We start from the raw sequence: 12,698 nt of genomic DNA, 5'->3' as shown, positions 1-12,698 counted from the left end.
ATGGTGCCTTCACCGGCTCTTGTCGGAACCCCATCTGTGTTTCCACACCATCAGTCTACTTCATTCTTTCAAGAAACTGCAAGTTTCTTCAATCTAGACTGGGAGCGATTATGGTAAGAATGCTTTTTTTGGGGTTCCGGGACTTCAAAAAATTATTCGATGTTCTTTCAAATATCCATAATTATCGAATATGTTTCTCTCAATTCCGTTTATAACAGAATAAGACATTGCTGACATCTTACAAAGTCTTTCGCTAACTTTCTTTCTATTTCACTTGGCTTCTGTGGGTTAGTGTAGTTTCGAATCTCGTCCTTCCATTAGTTCTCGGTCTTTCACAGTTCATCATTTTTGCTGTATCTTTTTTTTCGAAAGGATTATCTCAATTTCACCCAATTTACCAGCAGGTTGTAGGTAATTTTGCAGTTCCGACACAGTTACTGTAGTATGTCTATTTGACGAATCAATCCGTCCGTATTTTGGCTGAAACGTAACCTATCCAACTGATTCATATGCTTTAGTTTTGCTGGGTTTTGTTCACTAAACAGTAATTTTCTGATTTATCCATTCTTCTAAAAAACACAAAAACTTCATTGTTTCTTCGCTTTCCCTATTCTTCTACCTTTTCTGCTTCATTTTCCACAACACAATGCTCTTCACCCGTGACCATTTTTGTCTCTTTTTCTTCCCGCACACACACACGGATTGGTCATCGACAGTTCCAAAAATACTCCGCTGGCGCGGCGCCACCATACACGGAAAACCGGCAGTCCGCGTCGAATGTTCTAAATTTGGAACACTATATACAAACATTCGAGTGATGGCATCCCGTTTTTTCTCCTTCTCCTTGATCAATAGAACCAGGAAAGGATTTTAGAAAAAAAAACTGATTTTGAAAATAAGGAACTGATCTGTGTGCAAGATAGTACACTCCGAGCCGTTCTATTTGCTCTTAACAAAAACCTCTAAGGAGAAGTGAAATGCTCTCCGAACGTGACAACACAAGCAAATATCGGTCAGTCATCGATGAGAAGGTCAGAGCCAGGATCCACGAACTGGTGTTGATGATTACGTGTTGTGTCTGGTATATAACAGGGGGAAGCGTTTCCACGTAATGCTACTAAAATGTATCAGCATTAGCAACCACGGAAAACATGTTTGGGGTAACCTGTATACATTGATGGACGGCCTATCTCTTCTTTTTTCTCCCTCTCTTCCGACCGTCCAGCAAAAAGAGAAGACGTGGGATATACAGGGAAAAGTGAACACATACATACTATGCAACACACGCAAACACACCGGGGCCCTCACGCAAGAAGGGCGATACAAGAGGTCCCGTCCTCCCCACCACCTTTTTTGGCCCCCGTTCTAGAGAGTTCCGTTATTATCCTCATTTATTGATTAACGGTATATAATGGAGACGTTCGCCTCTGTGTGTGTCCCCGGTATTGTGCGGCCGCGGATTGGATTAAGACTTGGCAATTCGACCCCGACCTTTTTTCCGCATCTTTTCGTCCTTGTATCGTTTGATCTCATCTTCTTCCGTACGTTTATGTTGACGTTCAAACTTTTTTTTTGGTTTAGGGTAGTTTTTTGGTTTAGGATATTTAATAGCGTGATGGAAAAACCAAAAAAATATTAGCATGTATATTCAATTTCCAGTAACAAAACTAGTTTTCACTTTCGAAAATCAGTAAGAAGGTTTCTAAATTACATTCATGGGGTTTTAAACTTAAGAAGACCATACTTGTAAAATCCCGGGCCCGGCCCGGAAGGCCCGGTAGCAAAAATTTTGTCATTTTGAGCCAAATTTAGACCTCTCAATACAATTTTCTCCATTTTTTTTTGTTTTTTTTAATTGTTTGTCTGTTTGATCAAAAAATATTAAAAAAACTCGAAAAAAAAATTTTATCGAAAAAAATCACATAAGGGTCCCCCTTATGAGTTTTTTGAAAATTTCAAAACTTGTGGAATGACAGGCCCGCCGGGCCGGGGCAGGCCTCCGAAATTCGGAAAAAGCCTGGCCCGGCCCGTTACAAGTATGAAAAAAACGCTGGATGGTTATTTTTCGCATTTTCAGTTTTAGCAAAACTTAAATGTTTTCTTTTATAACTAATTCATTTGTATTTTTTTGGATCATGTAGTTTTCATTTCTACTAACTCCAAGAACTCAAATTGTGATCATATTTTCTTTTTTTTTCACGTCGAAACTCCATTTTTCTGTTATCAAATTTTGTAGAGGCGTTGACGGCTGGACAGTTAAATGATAAGCAAATTTATAAAAAGCTTTTAAAGAATGACACAACAAGGACTCGCCCACCTTTTGCATTTGCATAGTAGTTCTAGATTCTCAAAAGTTTTACTTTCTCGGTGTTTTTCTAACCAAAAATGGGTTGAAAATAAAATCTGGGTTTCGACGACAACGTTAATTAAAAGATGACGCCTTCTGACTTGATTCTGCGCTCTTCTCTTTTGCTCTCATCATGTTTTTTTTGTTCTAGACATTTTAACTGCTTTCGTACTGGTGCCAGCCAAAAAAGAAGTGATTGGATCAACTTCCGGTTTGCTCTCTCTCTCCACTGTTGACATTTTTGCTCATCAACTCGTTTCTTATTGTACTTTCTAATACAGAATGACTCAAAATTTTTCCAGCTTTCTTAATACTGAAATTGTTTCCAGGCATTCCCGCTCAAACACAAACTCAACGTCTTCACCACGCAACTCCCCGTCACAGTTGTCTCCACCGATGGCAGCCACGGCAGCGTTGCGTCGCAGTTCAGATTACGGTAAGCTTTTCAAAATTCGACCAATTTCTTAAACTGGTAGCTCCTGATAGAAACGTGATCATAGCTTTAAAAAAGCAAAAAGATGTATAGTTAGAATGATAAGTGTTAATATTATATACCTTCTGGTTTTGTATTACTATTCAAGGCGAAAATTCAATGCAAACAGAGCCTCTATTGTTATACGATGACAAAAATCGCTGACTGCTTTTCACTACCACCACTATTTTGCATCCTCAATTTTCACTAGCCACGCGTACACGCCCGTACAACACACATACACATACACCTGTAAATTTGAATATATATAGTTTAGCAGTCGGAAGTACTAGGAAATAATCTTTTGGAAAAAAGGGAAGTAATAGAGAACTAGTAGTAGAAGTGGTAATTCTGAGCTCAGCTGCTCGTTTATTCATGCATTGTGAAAAGAGAAAGAAGGAGGAGCACGGCTTGTGTGGTCCGTTTGGGGTCACCGGAATCTTTAATTGTGTCCCCGACTACCAATACTTGGTTATATTCGATGAGATGACCGATGAAAACTTGTTTTTTATTGCTTTCTCACGAAATTGAAAAAAAGATTCTTACCGGAAGGAGACGCAGCAATTGAACAAACGGTAAAAGTAGAAAGAAAAGTATGTACACATACAATTCTCGTCATTCGCGGCGACCCGCTTGTTGACGGTTATTGATTGATCGTTTCATAGGTGGACCAACTTGTTACCAAACTTCAGTTCTTTCCGGTTAGGCTATTTTCAGTCAAATTTTCAATCACAGAAAGTTCACGTTCACGAAGGCGTATCTTTCTACGTTCTACATCTGTCGGTAATTTTCATGCGAGACATCTAGGGTATAATCCAACTTGTCCAGAAGACCCTCTCAATCATTATGTTTGCGAGAAAAAAGTCTGATTTGATTATCGAGTATAGATGACTTTTCATTTCCCGTCATCGTTTTTCTTCTAACTTTCTCCTTTGTCATTTTTTTGCTACTTGAGACATGAAGCCATTTTTTATAGATTCTTGTTAATCTACCTATCTCGAATGTAAAAATAGACCAGAGAAACTTTCGATGAATGTGTCTCAAGGCCAATCCTCGATTATCCACAGAAAATTGGCGCGAATCATTTCTTCCGTGGTTTTTCGTTTTTTTTTCCTTCTCTCATCCACCCAAAGTGACCACTAGCACTTTAGTCCTTTTTCTTCCACTCCAGTAGATCAGAACCCTAGAACCAGAATGATTTAGTGTGAATAAAGAATATAGAAACGAGGGATAAAGTAGAACATCATCGCTTCCTGTGTGTTTGTTCGGCGTTTGTTGTTTTTTCTTTCTTGGATATGAGAAGAAGTGAAAAGTGTACACATAATCATCTTTTTAGCGCCCATTATCTTGAATTAATGGCTATCCAGCATAATCTATCGACACGATCAGCGGGAATTGACTATTGGAATTGGGGAATAGAAAATGACTGCAAAGGGACAACTTTTGAAAAATGATTTTTTGCAAGCCTAGCTGAAACGACTTAAAATTAAAACTTTTAAAATTCAAGATTTTCGCTTCAAAATTTTTTCGAGCAAGACACAAATTATGATCTTTAAACCGTCCTTTTTAAAGTCATGTGTGTTTGGTGTCTGTGTGCTTTTGCATCAACAAAGAGAGCTGATTATTCGTCCCTTTCTCTCTATCTCTCTTGTTGCGAGAAGCACAGTGCTCGGAAGAGCCCTCTTAACAAATAAACACCTTTTTAGAGTGTCGGCGCCGAGCGGATGGCGGTGAAAATTTTGAAACCTTACGGAAAGCAAGTGATTTTGTTCGGTTCTAGTGGTCAGGTGTTAAACTGAGCCGACTCACCAGAATTTGATTTGTTCCTATTTTGAGGTGAAATTGTGACTTTAAGTCACAAAGCCTAATTTATCTTTTTTGGAATTTTAGAAAATTGAAAATAATACCGTGCGCACGTGCCACATAGTCTTTAAAAAAACCTTAGCAATCGGTTTGCATTAATTTTAACCCCCTTCATCTATTTCTCATTTTTAATATGTTCTTGTCTTTGTTGGTATCTCTTTCTTTCCCGGAAAGGACACAAGAAAAAGCATGTCCCGAGAAAGGCTCACAACAACTGGGTTCGTTTCGGAATGGCGGCAAAAATTGAAGAAGAGTCGGGGACGACAAAACGAGTGGTGTCGTCGTCATTTGTCATATTTGTTGCATACACTTCTCTCCATTTTAGGCCTATTCCGATACTCCGTCGCCCTTTTTGACGGACCCTCTTTTGTTCATATACTAACTGATCGTTGTTCTTTCATACAAAAAATTGTTCTGCCACCCACTCGTTGCGATTCTTGTGGCTTTGTTATAAATGGAAGTTAGAGAGGCGTCAGAGGGTGAAAAACGTTTATTAGAGACCTCCCACTTTTTTTTTCACTCTTGCCATTTGTATGTATATCGCCAGAACTTGTGGGGTTATGTAGTTCTCCCTAGATTGCTCTCTCACATTTCATTCCCAGCTTCTTTAGGTTTTTTTGGTTTTACTTCTCTCTACAAGTTGACTGACACTTTGAGAATAAGAAGTACCCCCTTCCGCGCACTTTTCCAATATAAATATAAACCTTATTCATTTTTCAGGATCCGCAGACACCGAGTGTGGCGAGCCGTGCGAGACTGGAGACCCCATCCCAATCAATGAAGTCGATTTGCTTGCCAAGATGGAACAGCTAAACAAGTACGGTAGATTTTTTCTTGACTTGAACTTTTAAGAAATCCCTTAAATAGTACCAGCCGAAAAAGATTCCTTGTGCGTATAGTCATAAAAAGCAGTTGGCCAAACATTGACCAAACACTCTCAAAATCGAACAAAAATAGTAAATACCGTAGTTTTTCACTGCCTCTGATTGTTTGCATTTCGGAATATTTGGGATGTTATAGACAATGGAAATTGAAATTTGCGAAAGCATTTGAATTTTTCAGATCAAATGAGGAAGATTCGCGAAGTGTGGCCTCCAAAAAGACAGGATCCAGTGGAAGTAGGAAAGGTGCTCGAGAACATACACACTCTCCTGAAGAAGATGAGGTACTGAAACCAAGAAAACAATCCATCCTTAATTCTCCTGACAGTATTTCCAGGAAGATCTATGGTCCGTGTGGGGAGAGCTCATTCTCAACTGGGAAGTTGAAGTCAAAAAGCGTCCGAATCACATCAAGGAGCTTGTTAAAAAAGGAATACCGCAGCATTTTCGAATGATTGCTTGGCAGAATCTGTCTAATGCATCGGTATCGAGTGTACACGATTTGTACAGTGATTATATGAGACAGTCTTCGGTTTATGAAAAGGTAATTTTGGTTTACAAGCAAACTCGGGCAAAAAAACCGTCAGAAATCTCTTTGAAACGCTCAAAAAGCTCAAAATCGTCATTTTATGAAAATTTCTCAGAGGCATATTCGAATTCCCATCAATTCCAGGCCGCCACTAGAAAAAATGCTGAAAATTAAAGCCTCAAAATTTTCAGTATTGGCAGAAATTCAGAAAAATATAGTGCGAAACAGATATTAGTTGAAAAATGAGCTAAAAATAGATGTTCACTAACTCACGATCTTTCAAGCCCACCGATATAAACAAATCAAGGGAGATCGTTATATAGGAAGAACCGTCATATAGAAATTTATGAAACATTTTCGAAAATCTGGTTTCCAGTTAATTGTTCAAAATCATGAAAACTTAAATGGTGCCATACTTTCAGTATTTCATTCCAACGTTCTGATCTTAAAGTTTTATCCAAGGTAATTTTATAAGTTCTAGCTTTGAAACCCCTAAGTGAATCCAGAATTCCTACAAGCTTATGGTAGAATACGTTTATCAAACCGGAGGTTCAAATAGAATTCTAGTCTCATCTGGAATTTGCTCTTTTTTCAGCAATCGTTTATTTATCAGTGCTATTGTTATTTATTTCAGGTCATCCAACGCGATATTCCACGTACCTATCCAGAGCTCGACTTCTTCAAAGACGGCGAACGTGGACAATCTCTTCTCTTCAACGTAATCAAGGCATACTCAGTCCATGACAAAGAAGTGGGCTACTGTCAAGGATCGGCATTCATCGTCGGCCTTCTGCTTCTCCAGATGCCAGAAGAAGAAGCGTTCGCAGTTCTTGTCAGCCTTATGGAGAACTACCGTCTCCGAGAACTCTACAAGCCAACAATGACAGATTTGGGTCTATGTATGTTCCAACTGGAATGCTTGGTTCAGGATCAGATGCCAGATTTGTATACGCATTTCAATAATATGGGATTCGACACATCGATGTACGCCTCCTCATGGTTTTTGACACTTTTCACAACTACAATGCCACTGGATATTGCAAATCGAATAATGGACTGTTTTTTGGTAGAAGGGATGGATTACATCTTCTGCATATCGATCGCTATTCTTCAACAAGCCAGAATTGAGCTGTTACGACTTGATATGGAAGGAATGCTCAAGTATTTCCAGCGAGAAGTCCGTGAGAGATATGAGAACGATGCGGATCTATTGTTCGCCGTCGCCAACCAGGTTCAGTTGAATGCCAAACGAATGAAACGACTGGAAAAGGATTATATGGCCAAGAGGACAAAAGAACAGGAGGAAGCCGTCGAGTTGAGGGTAAGTGTAAGATACGGATCATAACCGCGGGGGGAGTAGGGGGACCCATTCCATTATTTCGTGATGTTGGCGGCGGTACCGGCGCGAGGCGTCAAGCTGAGCTTTCCGAAATGCACAAGCACATGTGTTTCTCTTCAACTCTCCCACAGCAAAAACATCCACTCATATCTACATTGGCATTTTTCATGCACATCCATGAAAATCCGTGATGATGAGTATGTGTGAGAGGCGATAAAAGCGAGCAAATCGACTCTCTCTCCGATTTTTTTCTCTTTTTTCTCTACGCTCTCTTGCTTGTTTTGTATCGTTTGGTTTTGGGAGGGCGACAACTCTCAGTTTTGGTTTCGTGTGAGTGTGTGCTGAGACAGAAATTTTTCCATTGATTGATTTTCTTGAAACTAATTTTTGGAAATACTTCTTGATAAAATCTTAATGATTATGATGCCAGTAGTCAGTTATTCATTTTGTTTTATTGGTGAAGAAAAAGGTTCTAGTTGACACGTACTGACTCTTCTTGTAATCTTTCCATCATTGATATCTATCTTCGAAAAGTTCACATTTTGGGAAACACTTCACCTTTTTCTTTGTCCTTTATTTCGAAACTGTAGAATATATGGGTGGGTCAAAAACCACGCCCATCTAGTTCATACACCTTTTTAAAGTAGTTCTCTTCTTTCTCAGCGATCATTAGAAATTTTAAAACAGTTTATTTTTGAATTTCGCTTCTTCTCCAATGATTGATAAAAAACCGTAGATTATTCTCGAAATTGGCAACTGTGACGTTCCTTTGATTATTTCTCGTTTGATACACAAAAAAAGGAAGTGATTTCATTGTTTCGTGATTGTGCCTATTGTTTTCTCGTGTTCCTCAAATTCCCATTGCATTTTTTTCCTGAAAAAAATCAAAATGCCGGTAGAAAAGTGAATTGAGTGTCACTGTTTACCACCTCTCCCACTTGACGGGCAATAAAACAGGCAAGAGCTTTAAGATAGGCATATGGCTCTTTCACTCTCTGCGTGTTTTCACCATACCAATTTTTTGTCAGTTATCAATAAAAAGGCTAATAATAAAAATTGAGTCACTCCTCTTTTTTTCCAATCACCATAACAGTCATTGATTAGTTTCCGGTCTTCGTTTTCTCAATCATCTTCTTCTTCCCTCTTCGTCGTCGTCTCTCACTTATTTTCTTCACCCGCCCCCAGGTGACTAACTGGCTAGTCTTTTAGTCGTTACGTGTCGCTTTGATCAGGCCCTGGGGACGAAGAAGAAAAAGAAGACAAAAAGAAAAATCGAACTACAATGTTGTAACACTGAAGACTCTTTTTTCTCTCCCTCATTTTTGTCTTTACTTGTTTTTAAGTCTTCTTTGATAGTTTCGAAGTGTTCTTTTACTGTTCCAAAAACAGAAACAAACGGCGCGAGCGCAGAAAAGGGGGCGGAGCTTTCCCACCCGCCCTTCTCGATTCATAGATCGACCCGGGCCGGGTGGGCGCTCTCTAGCTGAAACCAAGCGCCGTTCTGTCCTGTTTCGATTAGCTTTTCCATCATCATTGAGTCCGTTTTTCCTCTTTTCTTTCACTACTTTTGCTACTAATTATCATTCCGTCACCTCTCTATTCTCCTCTCTAGTGTCTTGGTATTCTTCCATTCTTTCTTCTCTTTCAATATTACTTCATTCATCTTGAGTGACCAACCCGTTACGCTCTCCATTGTTCGATTCCATTTTCACACTTTTCATCGTTTTTCTTATTTCGTCAAAACTATCCTATTTTTCTTTTCTTTCCAGTCATGAAAACGCGTGCCCAAATTGGAAAACAGCGATTTATCTGGACGAAAAAGGTAAACTTCCTTCTCCTCCCCATCCCATTATACAAAATGTTTGACTAAATTGCTGCCAATCATACTTATTGAAACCAGAGAGAGAAGGCCAAAAAACCGTGTCCTGCCTTTTTCCAATTTTTTTTCTCCTCGGGAAATATTTGTCTTGACATTTGATCGTAAAATAAAATAAAATGAAAAACCAAGGAAAAAAGAGAAAAAAGAAGTTGGTCTCCACGAGTGCTTTTTTCTTTTCCTCGCCAATTTTTTGGGAATAGTACTGTCAAAAGTACAACAGTACAATAAAATAAATTGAACGGTTCTGTCAATTCGTATAGGTTATATGCAAACCATTATTCCACAAGAAGGGGAATTCAGTCACCGGCAACTAAATTTGCCTCTCCCTCTCTCCCTTTTCATCTTTCATCACCATCATCATCATCATTTTTGTGTACTTGTACATACATAGACAGTTTTGTATGGCTATGAGCGTGAAAACCAGTCTAGCATGGAGAGAGCGGATAAATGAACAATATTCAGCCCTCATAATCTCAAAAAAAAAGATTATTTTTGGTGAGGGCTAAAATTTGTCACTTCTCCTCTCTATTGTCTCAAAAAAGGAAAGGATGACTGATGAGAAGGGACCAGCACCTAATTCCATATGCATTGAGTACGTTTTCGAAGGAGCAGCGCCTAAGGAACCCAACAATGAATGGGTCCCAAGGATTGCTTATGAGAAGAAGGGTTTCCCACCGAGACGACGTGTGACAAAGTATCATCATTAATTATTAGAGACACGCTCTCTATCTTTCTCAATGATAAAGCGAGTTTGATCGCTTCCTTACACTCTTGATCTCAACTCCCAGAAACACCCCAACATACAAATACACATATGTTGAAACTTCTCCCCAGGAGTTCTAAGGGGGTGCTTCTGTTTGAACGCTCCCGCGCCAACCCACATACACATTTTAAATCAACTTCCCGCAACAAATATTATGTGTCAGGAACAATGGGTTAACAAGGGGAGAGAAAAGAAGAACACCCGGTCACGAAAAACCAAGAACAATTTTCTAATGGGACTGAAAATTGGAAAGCGAGAAGTTTATCAAATTATTTCAGCGTCTTCGTACCGAGAATCGTCTTCTGCGCCAACGAATCGATTATCTGGAAGCGGAATCGTCGGCACTTGCAGATCGTCTTGTGAAGGGACAGGTGAGGAATAATTGTTTTCTATGAAGTGGAAGAAATCAAAAACAACACAATTAGTCAGTCTCAGGAAACAAAAAAACTCGTTTTCCGTTTCTTTCCCCCAATAACTATTATTTTCAACGTTTCCTTTTCAGGTGAATCTTGCTCAGGAAGCCGAGAACTACATCAACATTGCACATGAGTTGAACAAATTGCGCGACATGAACTCTGATGTTCACCGCAAGTTAGAGGGCGCCTATGAGACTATCAGGTGAGCGGGAACCGAGTGAGATACTTTGTTACCAGAAAACTTTTGCTAAACCTCAACTAGATTGTCATTCTTCCGCGCGGAATACTATGAGAAGCCCTGTGACGTGTACAAACAATGCGGCAAAACCACCAAGCCTTTTCTTTTTCATACTCTCGTTATTCCTCTCATTTTTCATTTGCGGCTAGTGCAGTTCCTATGGAGGGTGAAAGAGAGAAAATTGATTGATGCGGCGTTTTCAAAATGTCAAGATCCTCAATTCGATGTTATCATATCTTAGAATTTCGAAATCTCACTCTAATTTGATTGATTTGTCGTTTCTGCGGTCAGCAAGAGGAAGAAGACAACTGATACGCGTATACATATATCATCTGAACACAGAAAATGTAATTGGATCCCACACGAAAACTCCCCCACACTGAAGATATATGAGATAACGCAAAAAAGTACTAGTTGTCATTTCTTTTCAGAGAGCTGTCCAGCACACGACGCGACAACATCATGGATACGGGAACACAAGTAGACGATACGTCGATGATTGAGCACATTCACTCGCTTCAGCAAGAGCTTATCGAAGCACACACCAGACAAGCGGATAGTGAGAATGTGTTAAGGGACGCCAAGTTGAGAGTCTCGGTAAGAATTGGAGCGGAGAAAACTGATTTCAAGTCCGACATCGTTCGAAAAACAAAAAAAAATTATGTGCTGAAAAAAGTTATTGGTTAATATCCCATATATCCTTCTGCTTGAAATTTCGTAACTATTTCAACTCATTTAAGCTTTTTAGATTTTAAAGCTGTCGAAATTCAGCCATTATGGCTGCAACGAATGACGCTCATTATAATGCAAGTGTACCTCCCAATTTGCAGGAACTAGAAATGGCCAACAAACGACTGCTGGAACACGAGCCGTCAGAAGATGTAGCCGGACTACAAGAAGAGCTTATATCTGTCAAAATGCGTGAAGCTGAAAGCTCACTTGCTCTCAAGGATATGCGTCAACGTCTCGCCGAGCTGGAACAGCACTGGGCAAAATATGTTCACGTCCGTGCATTCGACCCATCCTCTGCTTCTATCGAGAAAGACTCCACATCCGAAGCTCACTCGGCGCAACAACAACAACCATCTCCACCGCTCACTTCTGCTCGTGCTCGCCTTGCTAAGATCACGGCTTCTTTGATTGGAGGATCTACTGAAGAGCCAGAGCATTGCATCGGTGTTCGTGAGCTTGAGGATCAACTAATGGGTGTTAGGATTAAGGAAGCCGATACACTGGCAGAGCTGAAGGAAATGCGGCAAAAGGTTATGGAGCTAGAGACTCAAAATCATGTCTGCACAAATCAGTTGAAAAGACAGGATGAGGAGATGAAGAGAGTTCGTGAGGAGTCTGACGTGTTGGTCAAGAAGCGGCGAGAGTTGGAAGATGAATTGAAGGAGGAGAAGGAGAAGATGTATAACAAGGAGAGCGAATTGAGCGAGCAACGGATGAACGACCGGCTCAAGTATTCGGAAGCGATGCAGACGATTCAAGATCTTCGTAGCAGCATTTCACAGTTGGAGCTCAAGAAAGCAGAGAAATGGACGCAGAATCAGTTGAGAGGAAGCAGCGTATGCGATTTGGATGAAGATTCGGTGAGTTTTTGAAAAATGACTGATTTTGTTTGGGACCATAAGCATAATTTAAATTGAAAAAAAAATAAAAATAACAACTCTCAATATTTTTCAGAATTCTCACGGCTCAATATGCTCTAACGTAGACCATCTCTCAATGGCTTCTGACGAGATGAACGCTCTCATCGCCGACATGACAGTCCGCATTCCAACACTTGACGAGTTGGCCGAAGAAGGATCGGCTACCGAGACGGACGAGTTGCGTCCAAAGGTAACCTAAAATTTCGTGATTCATTCTCACACTAAACTTTGCCCCAGTTATTATAGGAACTCAACGATGGTAACGATACAACTGATTCGGGTGTTCAACTCTCTGATGGTCGCTAGACATATCCTAGAT

The 12,698-nt window shown here is 39.9% G+C and overlaps 2 protein-coding genes across 2 annotated transcripts; both read left to right on the top strand.

The window, feature by feature from the left end:
* On the top strand, positions 1 to 8,950 carry CBG16368 (the record flags this gene model as incomplete). The annotated part of the gene is made up of 7 exons (XM_002643580.2): positions 1 to 113; positions 2,677 to 2,783; positions 5,403 to 5,499; positions 5,745 to 5,847; positions 5,901 to 6,107; positions 6,727 to 7,413; positions 8,915 to 8,950. 7 exons carry the CDS (start codon positions 1 to 3, stop codon positions 8,948 to 8,950), a joined length of 1,350 nt encoding a protein of 449 aa, XP_002643626.2.
* A 252-nt stretch (positions 8,951 to 9,202) lies between these two features.
* On the top strand, positions 9,203 to 12,685 carry CBG16369 (the record flags this gene model as incomplete). Its single annotated transcript, XM_002643581.1, has 7 exons — positions 9,203 to 9,253; positions 10,352 to 10,444; positions 10,576 to 10,691; positions 11,159 to 11,324; positions 11,558 to 12,319; positions 12,414 to 12,569; positions 12,626 to 12,685. 7 exons carry the CDS (start codon positions 9,203 to 9,205, stop codon positions 12,683 to 12,685), a joined length of 1,404 nt encoding a protein of 467 aa, XP_002643627.1.
* Positions 12,686 to 12,698: the final 13 nt, after the last annotated feature.

This window comes from Caenorhabditis briggsae (assembly GCF_000004555.2).
Source record: "Caenorhabditis briggsae complete genome, chrX, whole genome shotgun sequence".
Lineage (NCBI taxonomy): Eukaryota > Metazoa > Nematoda > Chromadorea > Rhabditida > Rhabditidae > Caenorhabditis > Caenorhabditis briggsae.
The sequence above is the reverse complement of the archived record's forward strand: the minus strand, read 5'-3'. Positions and strand labels throughout refer to the sequence as shown.